General features: G+C 42.3%; 1 protein-coding gene across 1 annotated transcript in view; it reads left to right on the forward strand.

Annotated features, from left to right (window-relative positions):
- The window catches only part of ntrk2a (neurotrophic tyrosine kinase, receptor, type 2a), a 49,461-nt gene extending 46,182 nt beyond the window's left edge, over positions 1–3,279 (forward strand). The window contains exons 19-20 of the mRNA XM_068760764.1: positions 1,423–1,581; positions 3,094–3,279. Of these exons, the coding sequence (XP_068616865.1) occupies positions 1,423–1,581; positions 3,094–3,279 (345 nt within the window). The remainder of the gene's footprint in view (positions 1–1,422; positions 1,582–3,093) is intronic.
- Positions 3,280–20,123: the final 16,844 nt, after the last annotated feature.

Here is a 20,123-nt window from a genome sequence, read left to right on the forward strand (position 1 = left end):
ACACCGACTAACATAAGAAACAGAACAGGCGAGAGTACCAAGACATTAATGGCAGTCATAAAGCTCAGAGAATGGATTGTGCTATCTGTGTGGAGCAACAGCTTGCAGATTGGTTTGTTAGATTCATGTTCATGGAAGGAGTCTAAGGGGGGTGGGGGGGGGGGGTCACAATGTGGGCTTGGGCTCCGTTCCTTTTCACTTTCAAGCAGGTTAAGAGTTTAGGTCCGGCCATACCTGACATGTTAACCACAGCTTTTATCAACACACGGCACCGTGACATTTCAGATTGTGCTTCACGACTGATGAGCTCTTCAGAGTTTTTATTAATTCTTTATGAGCAGGCCGACAGTGGCATAAGTCTCACTGCATTCTGTAACCCAGATAGCATGCCTGCGTTTGGCGAGCTGCACTCTTTGAGCCAGCTGCTTGCTGCTGTGTTTTAAACGTGTGGGTTGCACACAAAATGCATCGACTAATCCGTTTCCGTGGTCTCGTGACCATTTTAAACAAATGTCGGTTTGCTGCTGTAACTATACTCCCAACGACGATTCCTCCGTTTCACCTTCATAGCGCTTCTACAGAACGGTGTGGCAGAATAAAGGTGAATGGGCCGTGTGAAAGGTGCTACGATCTGTGAGAGGCGGAAATTAATCACAGTAGAAACGGCAATTGGGCAAATCAAACAGACTCCGAAGGCTCTGTTCAAATTAGAGCTTAATGAAATAGCAAACGTGGCTCAGCGTGCCGGCGAGCTCCTGTGTGGGGTTCGCTGCTCATTTCTACTTTCTTAGAACTTACTCTGCCGTTTCGCTCGACAATTTAAATTCTAATTCAATAGCATTTTAATTAAATGTATTGGCCACAGGACTCGAGTAGCTCCACAATGCAGTCATTTTTACTCTATTATAATGTAGAATGACTGCCAACACTCGTGACTGACATAAATTGGCTCATGGATTTTACAGCATATCTGTATACCTGACTAAGCAACTTCTTGTCTGACTTGGTTGATCATAGATGATCAATAAATTGTCTATGCCAAGTCACACACACTTATCTTGTTTGAGGAAATATACGCAAATGCTTCTGCACAATACTTCAGTTAAATGGCCTGATTCTCTGATTAAGAGTTATATATGCTACAGTCAGAGAGGATGCATCTTACTCTGGATTAAAATTCAATATTACTCACTTTTAAAAAGCTTCAGGCAGCAGCTATAAGGAGTTGAATATTTTCATCGCTACTTTGAAACTCATTGTATTCTTGAGTGAGATTGGGATCAAGGTGAAAAGCTGCATGAAAGCGCAATTGAAATGAACGTAAGAGACCTATAGACTATAGACGCAGCGCTATAGAAAGTGTTCTGTCCGGTTACATTACATACTGACGTTATGTTCTCCGTTTCTGCTTTATATTCAAAGGTCGGAGGTCACACCATGCTGCCAATTCGTTGGATGCCTCCTGAAAGCATCATGTACAGAAAGTTCACTACGGAGAGTGATGTTTGGAGCTTAGGAGTTGTCCTGTGGGAAATCTTCACCTATGGAAAACAGCCTTGGTACCAGCTCTCCAATAACGAGGTACAGTTTATAAGCACCACCGGAAACTTCTTACGCATGAGCACACACAAAATCAAATTTGGTGTTATAACTCCACGAAGAATTCACAAAGAGCACAATTTCATAGAAGATCTGACAAAAAAACAAAAAACACTCCAAGATCCGGACACAAGGCGAAATCAAAAATACAGGCAAACATCATACACAGAGAAAACTCCCTTACCTGTGACATGAAGAGCGTGAATCCAACACAAGAGAAGAAGCTGGGACACATGAAGAGCCTTAAAAAGTTGCTGGCAGCAAACAGGACAGGAGGAATCATGGCAGTTAAATATAATGGGAGATGTGATGATGACAAACAGGTGGAGCAGGAAGAACGAGCCAATCAGGAACAGGTTCAAACAATCACATGATCAATGTCAAGGGCAAAGGCAGAAGAAACTTAAAGGGCACAAAGAACAAGAAACCTGAAACAGAGAATCCGCAGACGGAAGGCCAAGCAAAGTGGAACAAGGTGAACTAGATGACGTGAGAAATGACAGAAGGAAGCATCAAGCACAAGACCAGAGAGTTCAGGAACATGCTTGAACAATGTATCACGAGGAGGAAGCGCATCAAGATGAATTTAACAGTTTATAAAAGAAAAGAGGAGAGGAGCTTAAGGTGAAATTAATTATTTGCTGAGTTTACAGGATGCCGTATATCGATCCTTTCAGATATATTCAATTACATCGGATCACTGACATAACAAGCCCTACCAATGATCTTTTTTTCCTATTTACATCGATCAGATATCTGCTGATATTTCACCCTGTGGTTCAAATCTGATCATTTGTGTGAGACATGATGATTTCAGACATTTGCTGGTTATTTATATATTTAACCCTTAACCCTAAGCTGTTCTCTAAAACGGATGAGTGACAGAATGAGGAGGTAACAGCTTAATTAGCTAAATGTTGTTGCTTCTACAAACTGATAGTACTATTATACTTATGATATACTATGTACTGGCACTGCCCGCATCACTCCCTCCAGATGCGTTTGCATCGAGGTGTTAGTGATGAGGAAATTGTAGCCTACAGGTGGATGCTGGGGTGGTGAAAACCAGGCAGCATTATGCACGTAGAGCAGCGGCAGCACTGACAGGCTGGGCCGATGGGAACCTGTTGCAGCTTAGAGAGTCTGACAGGGTGGGGCGGGTGATGATGGAGGAGAATGAGGCCTGTCATGTGAGCGTTGTGTGTGCAGCAGCGCGGCTCAAGCTGTCTGGTGGAAATCGCGGGCTTTGCTCCATTTAGTAGAAATATTTACTTTAAAGCAAGAAGCTGTGCATTTTAGAAGTCTTGTGCATAAACACGGCTTTTGACAAATAGGATTGCACCGTCTGTTTCAGTATGCTCCAACTACAGAGCCTCAATAAATAAATAAATTCATTCCCACTCACATTTTTAATTCATTATTTGTCTCACATTAACAACACAGGCGACAAAGACAAGCGCTGAACCTGAGGTGTGTGATTTCCTGTCTCTGCAGGTGATAGAGTGCATAACCCAGGGCCGGGTACTGCAGCGCCCCAGGACCTGCCCTAAAGAAGTATACGACCTGATGCTGGGCTGCTGGCAGAGAGAACCACACATGAGACTCAACATCAAAGAAATCCACTGTCTGCTCCTCAATCTGGCCAAGGCCTCCCCTGTGTACCTGGATATACTGGGATGAAAACAGGGGGAGTATGGAGGAGCTTTTGGATGTGTGTGCGTGACTGTATTTGTGTGGAGCCGTTTGCTGTATGTATGTGTGTATGTGGAAATGAAATTGTGTGTGTGTGTACATGTGTGTGTGTGTGTGGTGGACAAGGTGATGCTCGCGCAAGTCTGCGAGTGCAAGTGCCGCTGTACAGGATGTGAAACTATCAAACTCTTAAAGGCAATCAAAAAGAAATCGTTGGATTCATCCCCGACCGCCTCTATCCTTCATTCCTGCCTTCCTCTCCTTTGTGTCGCTCTACCCTTTTTCTCCTTCTGACTTCCCGCAGAGACTTTAAATAATTTAACTTTCGAGAGAGAAAATAAAAAAAAGAAAGCTTCTCGTTTCTTTTTGAAAGCTTTAAACAGACTGGGTCTAAATTAATCAGACCAAACAGGACTTTAAATCGAGTTAGTCGTCCCTCGCCGCCTGTCAAGACAACAGAACTCATATGAGCATATGGAAATTTCAATGCGGCTCAGTGAGGGGGGGATGGGGATTTCCGGGAGTTTCAACCCTCTGCCTGTAAATATGAGACTGTACAACGGTGAGACGTTTCAGAGAACGTTGCTCAGTGTGATGTGGAGCCATAAAATCCACTGTGTTCCCCCGTCTGCCTGTCTTTCTGTGTGTCTCAACAAACTGTACATGATTATTAATGTCAGCATTTATCCAACCTGCTCTGTGGAAAACATTATACGCAGCTGATGATAAGCCATCCCGCTGTGTTCGGTCTGGCAGAAGGACTCTGCTTATTGGTTTGTCAGATGACTTCAGGTTTGCTATTTCTTATTTTTATTTTTATTTTATAATGTTTATTAATTACAGTGCCTGCTGAAGCTAAACCGAACTAGGGAGAAAAAAAAAGGTGGAACGCTGAGGATATTCTACCATACTGGAACCATCAATGTAATGTAAAAATGTAAAAAAAAAAAGCTTACGTTATCTGCCACTGATCAATTATATCTCCTGATGCAATGCTGATAAACATGATTCTAACAATATATTCACTCATAACCGCATTTTTCAGCTGCTTTCTGTTTCATATTTACTTTGCTCAGACCCGGACACATACGTTCGTAGGACACATGGTAACATGACGACCGCTCCTCCCCCTCAGAGTGACAGATGCTTCACTCGTGATGTCAGGCTCTCATGTCGGGAGATCAATTGATTCATTTGTCCGTGGCTGCCCGACAATCGTGAGGTCTTGGTGTTGAGTGTGGGGTGGTGGGGATTTAAGGGTTGCTGAGGGAGGCTGGCTTTTGAGTGGTCAGATCAGGATCAGATGTGTGGGTGGCGGGGGCTGTTGTAGGTGTGGTTTATTTGGTCAACCCATATTAAATCATCAAGGGTCTCAGCACTTAGACATCCTTGAAAACCACGTCTGAGCTGGAGGGAACGCACGTGACAAAGCGCACTCGCACGCACGCACGCACACACACACTGTATTACACTTATCCTGTCATCCCTCCATCTCCACACACATGCATGGACTGAAAGACACTCTAAACAGGCTGAGAAGGAAATTGAATTGTGCATGTTTTATTATTTGAGCGGTGCAGTGCTTTAGCCGAGCCCCGTCCACTGTAATGGTGTAATGTATATTTCATTAGTGGCTAATGGGCTCCATTAGCACAGTCTCCTCACAGACATTCAAGACTTATTGTTTTATGGCTGGGAAGGAAGGATGGAGAGAGGGAACTGAGCGAGAGAGGGACCTGGAATGAGGAGCAGTGGAGAAGAGAAACAAGTAGAGAGGTAATAATAATGCATACGAGTAGAAATGCAGAGGAAGCGATAGAGTTCGGAGCCCAAGCAATGAAGCGGAAAGGAGAAGGTGATGGGAGAAAAGGTATGGATGACTCACAGGGAGAAAGATGAGCGGGAAGAAAAGATAGTCGAGCGGGGCGATGCATGTCCTCGGGAAGAAAGTGAAAGTGAGCATCCATCATCACTGCAGACTTTCTATAAGCTACAACTTCAACTTTACGCTTCCACCACATTCCTGCAGCTGGTCCCGACACACACACACACACAGACACACATACAAACACACACACATTTTACTGGCAATCCACCAACAGCTTACATTGAAAAGAAACTCAATAATAAACCACACATCCCCATTTATGAGAATCACTTGAGCACGGCTCACATATCTGCTGAAAAGGCTTATCGGCACGCTGCATACACAACAGCTCACATGCATGCAAGGAAACAGATTGAATGTCTTTTTGTTTTTTTACCATATCGTGAGCATATTTTTAAAAGGTCACACTCACTGGTTCCACTTACAGCCATTGTAACTAGATGTAAAGCATCATCCTGGAAACTGTACTTGTTCAACAACAGCACCTGATGTATCGATGTCTGTGAGCGTGAAAACTTTGATTTTATTAATTAAGAATTTTTTTTGTACATTTATTTTCTATTTCTAAGGTTGCCTTTTGCAACAACGAACACAAGTCGAATGGATTATGTTTGAGCAAACATGTAAAGATAATCCCGATTGTTTGTGTATTTGAGCTGCCAGGCGTGAACTCGCGTACGCTGAAGCCTTTAACTCTATCACTCTACAGCAGGGATGGCTGCTTCACCAGTCGGGCCATATTTCTATATTTAGTCTGGCATGTTGAACAGTGATTGCCACCTGTCAGGCGTGGATGCGAGAGATGACGCCTGTAGCATTGGCAATACGGGCTGGCAACGTCCTCAGAAACCATCCCTGCTGTACAGCTGAGTAGTTTTGGGCACACTCAAAACTTGCCACACAACAGCAGAGGGCAGAGAGTGTGTGTGTGTGTGTGTGTGTGAGTGGGGCCAGCAAAAATGGTGAGAAGCAGCACACGCAGGCACAAGTCAGGTTGAAGGAACATCTCAACTGGTTGCATTGAGTGCGTATGTACGTGCTCTGCTTCCTGACAGAGCGGTGGCTGTTATGCGAAAGACTTGTCAGCAAAATACTGGAGTCTTTAACTCCGGCTGAAGTTTGGCTGTCTCTGCACCGATGCCTAAGATCAAAGATATTGATCAAGCTGATTAAACAACTGCTGTACGAATGGACACCTCAGAAAAGGATGGACTGACAATCACAGACTTTCTTTCTCTCTCTTCTTCTTCAAGTGGCCTACTGTAAAATAGACTATTCAGCCAACTCTTCTCGTCTATGCTGCCTATAACGTGTGTGTGAAACTTTTGGTCTCTAAAAGTGCTACTTTTTTTTTCTGTTCTGTAAAATGGAATTCCAGTGAGATCAATGAACAAAACTCAATGTACAAATGTGAATAAGCTGCTGAACAAATAAGCGTCCCACACTGATGTATCCAGGACTGTACCATTTTTCTCTTTTGTCTTGAAAGTAGAGGGCAAAGGACTGTGTGTCTGGACGGGACTCGCAAAGTCACAAAGCATCACCACGCTGCAGAGATGCAGAGCGGTGTTTGTTCATTCTCCTGCTGGTGTGTGCGTGTGTGGAAGGCTGATTGATGTTGGCGTAAGTCAGGAGGGATTTAGACTCTGGCCAAAATCCCGGTTCAAATTCAATGAGATTTAACACAGGAATCATGAACTGATTTGTTGTTGCAGTTCACAAATGCATGATGAATGACTTTACCCAGTTGTGTTGGACTGAGTTTGGAATTATGGCAGCTAAGATTTATAGAAACACTCAAAATGATCTATTTATGTCTCCAAAATCAGCCTTCTGCCTGAAACAGCTCTCTAAATTCTGGGTTTCACAGGAATAGTATATCAGCAATATTATCTCAAAGTCGCCTCACTCAAACAAACATATAAATCGGTCTAGGTTTGGGATAAACCGCATTACTCAGCAGAACAAAACCTCTTGCACTCACAGGGACGCATCGCACCTGTGTGTGTTTTGATCCGTATCCCATTTAATTTGTTCTCTCTCGCTGACAAACATCTCGCATCATGTTCTAAGGTGCGAATACTGCTGACACATCATAAAGGTCATGTTGGAGATTACCTTTGTGCTTGGATGCATCTGGAGTTTTGTGCAGTTTGTCTCTGTGTTGAGAGAGTTTCTCTGCTGCCACGGTGATGGATATTTTGTGGACACACAGATTGTAAATGGCAACAAAAAAAAACACTTAAAGGCAAGCCCTATAAGGTTTCTGTATGGAGGAAATATTTCTATGTTTAAATGCTGTAATGCCTGTAACGCAAAAGGACACCAGGTAACACTTGGAGATGTTCAGAATAACACAGCTAATGTGTGTTAGTGTGATACAACACAAACAGAAACACACACCAGAGGGAATTTGTACGGCGGTGGAGTGGAAATGATCACAGTGAGTCATGATGGTGATGATGATGATCATGGTTTGATTTCTCCTTGAATGTGCACCAGTCTGTCGTGATACAATGTAATTAATAAAAAGTGCTATGTCACATGAAATCCCCTGAATACACTGAAAAGTTAATTGTGTGTGTGTGTGTGTGTGTGTGTGTGTGTGTGTTGGGGGGGGGGGGGGGGGGGGGGGTTATCCTCAGGGATGTTAATGTGAAAAAGAAGATTTAAAATCCAATTCATGATAGAGCATATTCCTGTATCTTTCCTGTCCTGTTAATCCCAATATAAATCCAGTGTCTTTTAAGAAAAGAGAAAACAGATTAGGAGCATGTTGAGGGCTTTTACGGGGAATTGTACAAGCAAATTGGATGAGAGTGGATCTCTAAATCTCTGATTCAATGACGGAAAAGCTAAATTATTGTGTTCTTTTCATGCAACACTCTGTCTACAATTGATCTTTAATAAAAATGTCATTGGGAAGGAAATGAGAAATGCACAAGGCGGCACAAAATTCACTTGATTCTCAGAGTGTGGGTGGGTTGGGGAATGTTGAGAGAACTACATAGACTCAGCACACGTGTCTGTTTTTAAGTGTATGAGTGTGAAGAAAATGAGGGGTAGTCCTGCTCTACTTAGTGGAGAGTGGAGAATTCCTGCACACAGCACTTAAACCTCATAAATAACACCCAGCAAACACACACAGCCCTGTTCCCTGGCAGTTCCACCCCCAGCATCCTTCTACCAATAGTCCCTATCTCTTTTTTGTAATGTAATTGTTGTTTCAATGAACATAGTGTTCTTAAAACATTCAATATGGAGTTCAAACTCTCCCAAACAAGGGCTGCAACATCCAAAAAAAGATGCGTTACTTGTAACAAGTGACTGAAACCCTGCATGAATTATCCTGCCATGAAAATAATGGCAACAAAATCAAGGCTCAGTGTGTTTTTAAGGTGTTGGGTACTTCAAAGCATCACCAAGCCTGCCTCTGCCTTAATACTATATGATTTATTGTAGAGCCTTCCCAGAAGATCTAAAAGCTGCAGGAAGACCGACTGTTGCTTGGGGGGAAACATGGAACAATGGTTTGGTTGCAGACAAAGCAAGGCATAGCGGCCTCAGACTGACGTGGACCAATTAGAGGTTTTTAAGGGGATGACAGGCAGTCATTAGTGGCGCTCTCTCACTGCTGCACCTGTTCGGTGACGTCACTGACTGCGGATGTGCATCTGTTCCCCTACCAATGAATATTACAACATGATGGTTGTTCGCTGGTGCAAATTATAATCTAAACAGTCATGAATGTGATTTTCTTTCCTCTGAATATCATTATTTCTTCATTCTATTCTATGCACAGAGCAGACAGAGTTAAGGTGTAACTCTGCGACCTTTGCATTGATCTACTGCTGAGCAACATGTTTAAAGGGAGATAAGTCACCGTGTTAAATGAGTTCATTACAATGAAAATGTAACAGGTAATAAATAACACTCCATTTCCAGATGGATGTGAAAAAGGAGAAACATTGCCCTCACTGAAAGTGTCAGTTGGCGAGAGGAGAAGGAATGAGAATTAAAGCGGCTTCAAACAGCCCTCGCGGGCCGGTGGACTGACGTGCCCCGCTTTAGTCCTGAGCTCATTTCTGGGATATTTGTGGATCATGGTTAAGGAAATTACAAATAGTTTTGTGACAGACATAGAAATTCTGACTTCTGAGACTATGAAGCACATTTTATGTGGAACTTCCCATGAAAACAGCTTAGGAGCTAACTTCTAGACCCACAGCCAGAACCAGACGCCTGACAACTGAAAACCGAGCCACATCAGCGCAATCAGGAATCTTTAATCCAGCGGAGAGTTCACAGTTTTTGCTAAATGTATTTATGGTGCACAGATCTAATTTTGAGAAGAGAGGTTTAATTTATTTCCCCCTGCCAGTCTGCTTGGGTTATAATAGAGAAGTTCTTCTTTTGTGCAACTTTTCTGTTCTGTAATTCAAACACTGCTAAAAGTAATCTATCATTGGAAAAAAAAAGAATTAGATCCAAACTAAAAATGGTGAAGGGAAAACCACATACATGGTTGTATGAAGCACTACAGCAAATCCCTTTACACAATATCTCCCAGAGGATGACATCAACATGGAAAACACGGAAAACCAGGACAACCTCATGAACGAAAGCCATTGCTCATCTTATGTCTCGCCCTGCTGCAGCTAGAGTTTCCACTGAAATGGAACAGCCAGTGGCTTTATCAAGATTTATGAGCTAAATCATCATTGGAAATATAAGACACTTGTTGGTGCAGAAAGAGAGAAAGGGAGGATGATGCTGGAGCAGATGAGAAAAGGGGAAGAAGAGAGAGAGAAGAACAAGAGTGAAAGAAGTAAAGAGAGAAAGACAAAAAGGGGGAAATACGAGGTTGTGGTTAGAAAAACTCATCTTTGATACTTTTATTTCGTGCTGCTGCTGTTTTTACTCCAAGTGTACTGACATCCCATTTGAAAGCTGTTATCAAGTGGAACACTTGGAAAACAAGTAGAAGAAGTGCGTCAGAGACAAAAGGCAGAACGGACTGGAGAATGAGGTGAATCTCAAAGTCCACCAGCAGCAGCTGTTATATTACACCATTCTCATGATGAAACGCTTCATTTCTCAGATCCCCCCCCCCCCCCCCCTCGGCAAAACAGCCATAAAACACACAGCAAACAGCGACGAGGAAAAATGGGCATGTGAATTACAATGGAAACATCACATGACCAGTTCCCAAGAGGAGCCGGCTCAAAATGGAAAGGAGCAGAAGAACAAGGTAAAAGTCTTTATGCGAATTTTTACAGAGTTAAATGAGATGAGAATATTAATTTGATTTGCAAAGCACAAGTTAGGGGACATTTATCTCTTCTCATCTCATATTATTATGTTCTCATTTCATCTCATAACATGTCATCACATCTCAACTTCTTGTATCGTGTTTCCTCCGCCGAGGCCGAGGTTAAGCAGCGCTTCAAGGAGTCCTCATGTCCTTCAGAGACTGAAGTAAAGGATATAGAATAGTAGCCACTGAAACAATGGCTGATCTTCAGATCAATACCCGCATGGCACTGCACATGTGCATTAAATATAGGAGACATGGAACAGAGATTGTTCCGCTTCCATTCCACTTCCTCATCTGGCTGCCTTCCTCACCTGAGAGTGGTTCTCTGAAGTCCTGCGGGTGGAAGTGGAAAGGTGAAATTGTCCACTGAGTTGACATTTTGAATAATGCACACTAAGCCCAGATCATCTGAGGCCTTCTACGATTTATTTTGGTCCATCTTGTCATCAGTCTCACCGTCCTTTCCGGCTTACAGCCACATTCCAATTTCCTCAAACATATCCTCCACTTGTCCACCGGATGCCCTCGGGATTTTATTTCTTTACTCCATCGCCTGATTTCCACCTGTTCCTCATTCCCTCATCCATTCTGTACTTTCTCACCTCAGACCTACACACATATGGTGACTGTAAATGGACTGTACTTGTGCAGCGCCGCTCTGGTCTAGATCCCTCTAAGTGCTTTACAGCACAAGCCAGCATTCACCCATTCACCCATTCACACATAAAGCGACGGCAGTCACTCACAGCTTAATAGAAAAGCTGCTGGGAGTAATTAGGGGAGAAGTATCTTGACCAAGGACACTTTCCTTCAAGAGTGGAAGATATGGAGGTGCTGGAGAGGATGATTGCTCTAACACTGAAGCACAGCTGCCCCCCCCCCCCCCCCCTCGCCACACACACACACATTTAACTACCTACCAGTTTATTGCTGCTTTGCTTGCTGTGTTTGCGCTTGAATTGAAGCTCCAGTTACCCTAAACGTGTCTGCATGCCCTTTTGGAGCGCCTGTCGGTCATTTCTGTCGGGAGTTGGTGTTTTTTTATGGCATGTTGTGTTCATTTGTTTAGTATTCCCATCTTTCATTCTGTTTTTCTCCTGTTCTCTCTCTCAGCAGTGGGCGTGGCAGCGGACGGATCGGCAGAGCAGAGCAGAGACACCTGCCACCCATCCTCCCATCAACCAACTGATTTTTGGATCATTGTGTTTCTCCAGCCCATTGTCTTGAACTGTCTTCGGCTGTGATTTTTGGTTTTTCCTTTGGACATTTCCAGCTGCTCGAGTTTTATTTTGGCTGTGAGCTTGTGCTGTCTGACTGGACGTTCCAGCCCGTCCTTCCTCAGTACCCGTTTTTGGTTGAAACATTATTAAAGACATATAACTGACACTCTGTCTCCATCTCCGCATTCTGGGGTTCATCTATTTTGTAAGTGCCTTCTCGGGACCTAACAATTTCTTTCATATGTCCCTGACGTAATCCTGCACCCTCCCCTTTTTACATCCATTCCTGTTGCTGAGCATTACCAGCCTTGACACGTGGAAAATGACTGGCTGTTTGAGTTTATGTCTTTGAATGATAAACATTACATTTCACTTGAAATTATAATTTCATTTGTAACTTTAAAAAAAAGAAGAAACTACTCTGGAAAAAATGAAGTTGTGGATGTGGATATGAGTTCTCAACTTATCGCGTCATATTTGCTTGTTAAAATGCAATTTTACTAATTATTTTCTTGTTTTTCATTTTGAGTTATGTCGAGGCTGAGTTCTTTGTGCAGATGCTATCCAGGAAAACTAGAAATGCTGTTCAACAGAATGTAATATTTCCATTGTGAGTAAATCTAAACCCAGTTGTCCTTTGACAGCAGAAACAGTCAGTGTCTTATTAAAAGAGACACGGCAGCTTAACTTTGTAGTTGATTTGAAATCTTCGGACAGATCAGTAAGGATCGAATGTTAATTCATGTTCTGTGTTCTACAAAGCAGGAAGGTCAGGCACAGGTTAGATTATATTCAGTTGAAATATGACTGCATGCACAGCAAAGTGGTCACAAATCATGTATTAAAATTTAACACTAGTGTGATTTTGTTCCCTTTTTTTATTTTATATATTTTTTTACAATCAACAAATGTTGGAAATCAATGCTGCTGAATATCCCCCAAAGTGGAGGGAAAAAACAAAAGTCTATGAAGTGCTTGATAAATGCCAGCACTCATTATTTTGCAGCTTGTCCCGCCTTTAATGAGTTTGACATCAGAACACTGAACAATAAGAAACTCTGAAATGACTGCTGAACAAACTGTTTCTCTAAACTGAATCAAATGTGCCTGCAGCCGCCTGATTTTCCACATGAATGAATTTAAATGATGCAAACAAAATCAGCTTGACAGCCTCCTCTGAACTCTTACTAAGTGTTTGTATATTTTCATATTGTATATGGAGAAATGAGATGCGAGTCAGGCAGCGATATAAACTGAAAGAAATAAGCAAATATACTGTACAGTACAAGGTAAATAATGAAATACCAGGAGGAAAAATGGAAATAAATTGGGAAATAGGTTTATAAATACAAGGGGGGGATTTGGGGACATAAGGAACAAATATTGAGGTGGACAAAAAACATCCAGATAAATAAAGCTCCCAGGTGCAGATACTGCAATCAAGCATCAGTAGCCAACAACAGGAAACGCTGGGGAGCTTGATGCAGAGAAAGCGATAGAGCGAGCAACAGAAGAGCGCCAGTAGACGGAGGACGAGCTTTTGATGGAGTCTCTCCTGGAGTGTTTATGACGAGGCAGCGCCAGCAGCATAATGAGTTGACTGATCAATCTTTCCTCCTTTGGCCCATTGGATCAATACCACTGTTTTGACATCCTACATTAAGCTCTAACTAATTGCTTGATTGCTAAATGCTTTTAAGAAGGGGAAAAAACCAAAACATATCCAGGCCGATCAATAATGCAGTCACACCAGTGTTTGCTTCCCTGTGTGAATACAGCCGGTGTTAATAGCCACACTGTTACCTGCTTCCTGGGTCCTCGCTGGAGTTGTGGATGAATGTATTATTATTATTTTATTTAGGGGGGAGTGGGTGTAGTGCTGTGGCTGCTGGGAGTTGTGGTCAGAGGAGGAGAGTGGTGCGTCTGGGGTTTGAGCCTATGCAGCCTCAGCGGGACAGTTAGTCGGCTTGGCTCACTGCTTTGTGGCTAAACCACTAGGATTTAAAAAACAGCACTCACTGACAGGGGAAATAACTTTTAACAGCTTCATTTAATAATGGCTTTGTGTATTGAACACTGGGTCCAGAGCTGCTAAGCTGGCATTAATGCATACAGGTAGTGCGTTTCTTTCTCTTCTGACTACATGGTGCCCAGCAAACATATCAGTGGTATAATCAATAATACAGTAATCGTCATCATTATATGCCATTGGCTCCGTCGTCGCTGCTGCATGTTGGTTTTGCTGCGGGAAATCAGTGGAGGTCAGTTCAGTTTTATTTGTTCCAGTCACACAAAATAATGATTTTATATTTTAATTTCAATCTACATTGAATAGAAAATCATATGAGACCTAAAGTAAAAGTTTATATGCCTTCATTTACACAGCCGTCTCTAACATGATGTCTCAAGTCCTCAGCGAGGCGGTTTTTGCCCTTGTTCTTTATTTGAAACCGAATAAAGAACAATAAAAGATTAATTGGTTGGAGATTTAAATACTGTCAAGAAACTTGCCTAAATTGTTGTCGCGTGATTACCTTTGGTTTTTGGTATACCCTTAAATACATGCTTGTTTTTAGGTAAATGCGGGTTAGTCAGTGAATTGATGGTTAAAATAAACCAGCACTGACTCATTGTGGCAGATGGGTCCTGAACGGCAGCCTCCGCTGTCAGAATATTAAACACGAGGACCTATACACTGCTTCTGATGGATAAGCGAAGACTTGTTTTTAGGAGGAAATCAAACAGAAATATAATATAAACTGAAATGTTATCACAAAATCAAGCTCAAATTGTAACAAAGCAGATTTATCTCATCAGCCTCTCTCCTGCTTTCTCTCTATGTTTCTACATGAGATGTGTTGTGGGTGAATAAACAATAAGCTGCTGCAGTCTCTCTGCATCCTTTAACATCATGTTTGAAAGCTCAAGGCCCAATACCTGTTTGTCCAGGACTAACAGCAACACGCTGGTTGACATCAGAAGACCCTCTCCTCTTTTTTGAGCCACGTCTACAAAATAGTGGGAGATAAAAACCTTTTTTCATGAATTTTTCAGCCAAGCGGTGCTTCTCAGAGTGAAGAGTCTCTCCTGCACCGACGGATGATGCATTTTTAACAAGGAGACAGCACACGGGACAAAATGTCAGAGATTTAAAATGCAGGCATAAATGTGGCTGACCTGCTGTCTCATCCTTTTCACTCAGGCCAACTCAGGAGCCGGTGATGAATCAAAGGAGAGATGAACATGAGCAGCAAAACTGAGCATGCGTAAGTCAGTAATCAGAAGCGATATGAAATGAAAGAAAAATAAATTACATTTAAAAAAGCAGAACGAATTGGTTTGATAAAATTTCACTGAAGCAGCCAGTTTCTGTAAAGATTTCCACTATTAGTCAGAGATGCTGATTGTAGGAGAAAATAATATAATACAATACAATAAAGATAATATAGTGATGAAAACATGACTAATTTCTCATTTTTAGACAACTGCCGTTTAATAACACAAGAAACAAAAAGAAAAACAAACTTGTTCCCTCACGCTGGTCACTAAAATTAAAAACTGTTCTTCATGAAGAGGCCACCACCATTTATATTTATAATTTCTACACTGTAATTTGCTGGTTTTCTTTTTCTTTTTTATTTACAGTAGCAAAATACAGATTTGTTAAATTTTTATTTTCTGAAATAAACCTTTGCCAAAACCACTGCATGGTACCAGAAAAGATGGAAACGCCGGAGTGAATCAAAGCAATTAAACACAAAAGACATGCGGCTACAGCATGGTGTAATAATTCCGTTGTTATACGAGGGCCTCAGCTATTATTTGACACTCCTGCTAATTAGATTGACAGAAACTGACAAACTGTGCTTTAGCTAATGGAAGTGGATACATTCATACTCTGTCAGAGCTGTACCACAACAAGAACAGAGAGAGTCTTCCTCCTCCGCTTCTGGATCCAGCCCTACCCCCTGCTGTTTGTTCTCGCCCCTCTTTCCATATCTCTACTATTAAAGCAACTAAATTATTAAAACTACAGCGATAATCAATAATACTCTTTCTTAGAGGGATAGACCGCTTAATAATTGACTAATCTTGAGGGGACCGCTGCTCCCAGCCAGTGTGTGTGTGTGTGTGTGTGTGTGTGTGTTTGCACGTGCACCTGCATGAGCTCATTGTTACCTCTGATACAGACGAACACAACTGAGGTAAAGCAGCTCTGCTGAGGGCCGTCAAGGATTCATCTCACATTCGCCTTTCAGTTCAGGAGAAAAAGAGGCTTTAATGAAGAACCGAGGCGCAGGTGCAAACGGCAAAACAGATACGCTCATGGTGATCCCTTGTTTTATTCACAATTTTGAATTCCTGACCGACCTGAGGTTAGCTTATGTGTGTTTTCTAGTTTTAAATCACCCCATTGAACTTTCTTTTTTATTTTTATTTTTGCATTTCTTTGATACAACATGTAAATTAAAAGCCTCGCAGATGCACCAAGGCAGCTTTTCAAACAGCATAAGGTCTTGATGAGGTCAATTCTTTTTCAAAACCGCCTATCTCAAGTAATACATCCAGCGAAGTTGCTTGTAAAGATTCACTCAGTCGATTGTAAACTATGATCCAGTTCTGGCGGTTCCTGTCAGGTTCAGGCGTTGTATTCCATGGTCGGTGGGACTTGTTGCATTGCACACACACACACACACACACACACACACACACTGATGCATTGTGCCTCCTGTGACTCTTTGCTCTTAACATACCAAAGTGCTCTGAAACCCTTTCAGTCAGGAATTCACTTCTCATCTCATCGCTGCCTCCTGCATCAATAACGGCTCTTCTTTCGAGCGCCGGCTGCTCCAACCCTTAGATTACCTCCTAAATCTTACAGTAGGATCCACTACTTTTTTTTTAGCTGATGGGATTGGAAGCTATACCTGTTATCTTGACAGTCACTCATTCAGCCTCTGGGGTCATGCAGGGGGTCATACAGCCCTACCTAAAGGAGGATCAGAGATGTTTTGGTTGACACATTGGAGGTGAAGACATTATGTCAGAATTATGTCATACTCTTTGATAAAAATAAAAAAAAGTACACCTTCCTATTTACAGTTATGTCAAATTTCAAGATTGAAATTGTATTTTTGATTGATTACACCTGCATCCCCAACAGTATCCTTGGTGCTGCTGAACGATCATCTGTTTCCATCCACCTTTGACAATCACTTCCATCAATTAAAGAGGGTCTATGCTGCAAAGCTGACTTTTTAATTACATTATTGTTTGTACTTGGTGTCTTTTTTGATTGAGATGCAGAGGAGAGGGTGGCGTTGATGAAGGCATGACTCAACCAAAAATCATGATCAATGTGGCAGCTATGAAACACAGCAACACACTCTATAGATACAAGACAGACCCTCCCAAAGGCCATGTTGCATGGCATCATGGGAAAAGTGGTTTGTGTTGTGGATATTATCTGTGTGTCTTATTGGGGTTGTAGATGTTTTTCATCATTTGCATGTATTTCCCTCATATACCTTTAACTTTAACTTCCACATCAATCGCACTCCTGAGAGGGTGTGTGCGTGTGTGTGTGTGTGCGTGTGTCTGTGTGCGTGTGTGTGCCACGCCGCCTGTGTCTCATCTTCACCACTCATCTGTTTCACTCGTTCATGTTGTTTTCTGGGAATCGCATTGTCTCTTCTGCTTGCTTTGTGTTAAGTGTCTCTGCGCGCGTTTCGCGTGCTTGTGTGTGCGGTGCGTTTAGTGTATGTAGGTAACGGCATTAACTGGAAGGTCATGGCAGCTGACCTTGCTGGCGTCCACCCATTGACCCGTCGCCTCGGTCCGGGGGGGGGGGGGGGGGGGGGCTGACTGCATGCATGCTGACACGTTGTCTGTCTTTTCCTCTCCAACCTCGCTCTACTTGTCTTTGACCGAACGCCGACAGAAGACTACAGATCATCCATCTTCATTTCCTCCCAGCTTTACAGCTTGGTTTCTCCCCGTTTGTATCTATAACTTGTAATCTTGTTGCATTGTCTTCTGCTCTGTTACTACTTTAATTTCTACTGAATTAATTAATTCACTTTCTGTGTGTAAACAAGATAAACATTTCAAGTGAAATTAATTTATCTTGGTTAAGCTTTGTCTACATTTCTGCATCCACACGGCATAATTGTGTTCGCGTTATACGATCCTTTTCACATGCTTCGTCTAATTAATTTAAATTATGTATTTCTTATCAACACGAAAGGCTTCTTCTTCTTTTATTGCAGAAAGACAACATTTATACTACTAGATCGTGAAGCTATTTAATGGTAAGGCGTCTGACTGTGTGTGTAGCGTACATCTGTATCACAGCAGTAACCGCAGAATTCGGCCCATGAAGCAATATCCACTTCCTATTTCCTGCTTTGTTGGCCAATGATAACCTGATACACCCTGGAGAGAGCTCTGCAGTCATCAAAGGGGAAGTGAAGGAAAAGAAGCAAAGGATGAGATGTCAAAGGGGTGAAATATAGATGCAAAGATAAAGTGATGCTGCATTTTTGTTGGAAGTGAAAAAGAAAAACCAACGTATCCAAATAAAAGAATCACATCAGTCCAGATCCACTGCACAACTCTGAGACAAACACAGAGACGCTGCAGCAGCTTCCATATCGTGTCAGAGTCTGTCAGTCCCACCGTCCAACCACTGACGACACGACACAGTTCGTTATTCAATTCTCTTTAACTGGTTTCAAGTCTGCCTCATTTACAAAGAGGCTATCTTATTGGAAGAGAGGTGAAAATGGAAATGGGTTGAAAAACATCCAAAGAGAGAGAGAGAGAGAAGAGAGAGATGGAGAGAGCACTGAACAAAGAAAGGCTAAAAGAAGGAATGAATGAACAAACAAGTGAATAAGACAGGATCTGAGTACTTCTAGAAAAATCAGTCTCTCTGGTTACCATGGCAACGAGAGGTACAAGTTGGCTCTGCTCCGTACTTAACCAATTATGTCTCCATGTGTGTGTGTGTGTGTGTGTATCTACTATCTAGGGCTATTAATATGCAAAGGACAAAATGAGTCCATGAGCATCTGTAAAAAAAAAAAATGTTTGCAAGGCATCCAATTTTAACATGATACGTCGTTTACGTCTGTTATCTGTGTCTTCTATCACATTAACACCAGTGTCTCTCTCTCTCTCTCTCTGTGTGTGTGTGTGTGTGGTGAACAAAAGCTCCACTATTGGTAGACTGTCTACAAAAGATGAATTTGAAGGCTTCAGTGAAATGTAGCGCCTCCTAGTGAAATGGGAAATGCATTTTGTTGTTCATCCAACCAAGAGCTTCAGATTTATTTCACACGCAGCTTTGCAATGAAAATTACTAAAATACACCAGGGTGCACAATAAGACTTTTCTATATTGCCGTAAGTTGTTAGTTGAAACACTAAAAGGGGCACGGCGCTGATTTAATGTTCATTTCACAGTGAAACTCTGTTAAAATCAGGAGGATTTTGAAACGATTGATTTGGAACTCTGGGACTCACTTTTATGACCTTGAGTGATAAAGGAGGATGAAAGTCAAAGTATAGAATCTGTCCAAAACCTTTTTCATTTTCATATTTGGCAAATGTAGATACAAAAATCCGATCCCAAGATGAGGATACTGTCGCAATTTTTCAAAAAGGGTATATGCTGCGTTTAGCAGGAGTACGTAAAAACCGCTGAATGGATCTTAATGATCTTAACACACACACACACACACACACACACACCCTATAAGCACACATCTCTGTTAGGCTGTTCTTTGTGGTCTTGTACCTTTTCTGAGGAGCCATTCTGCCCCTCAGTGGGACCACCAGTGAGTTTTAGTGGTATCCAAGTCAGACTTTGGCACTAATTGGCTACGCTATTAGAGACCCACAGTGCCTCACTTGGACGACCGAGAAAGGCTGGTCAGCGGGAGAAGGGAGGCTGGGCACGGTGCCGGGGAGGTTGGGCAGATTGCTGGAGAGATTTCTAATTAGGTGCTTCTGATTAACATGAAAAACATACAGAAATGGTTCAAAATCCTGCCTCACCCTGCAACACACTCACGCACACACACTGTGTGTGTCTGTGTGGAGGGGGGTCTTTTGTCTGAAGTACTTCAGCTGCTCTGATTGACAGCAGGGACAGGAAGTGAGGCCGTGGGGTTTAAGAGAGGAAAAGAGCTTTTCTTTTTTCGCCACCGGCTTCAGATTAAATTCTCCTCCGCTACTCCTAATTCTTCTCATCCTCCTGTTTTTCTCCCACTCCTGCTTTCACCCTATTTGCCATGTCTTACTTTCTTTTGCCTCACTCTGTCCATTTCTATTGTATCAGCATGATACCAGAGTTCCTTTTGTCAGCCCCTTCTCATGTTGTTATTTTACCCAGAAGCAACAGA

Source organism: Brachionichthys hirsutus, chromosome 4 (assembly GCF_040956055.1).
Source record: "Brachionichthys hirsutus isolate HB-005 chromosome 4, CSIRO-AGI_Bhir_v1, whole genome shotgun sequence".
NCBI lineage: Eukaryota > Metazoa > Chordata > Actinopteri > Lophiiformes > Brachionichthyidae > Brachionichthys > Brachionichthys hirsutus.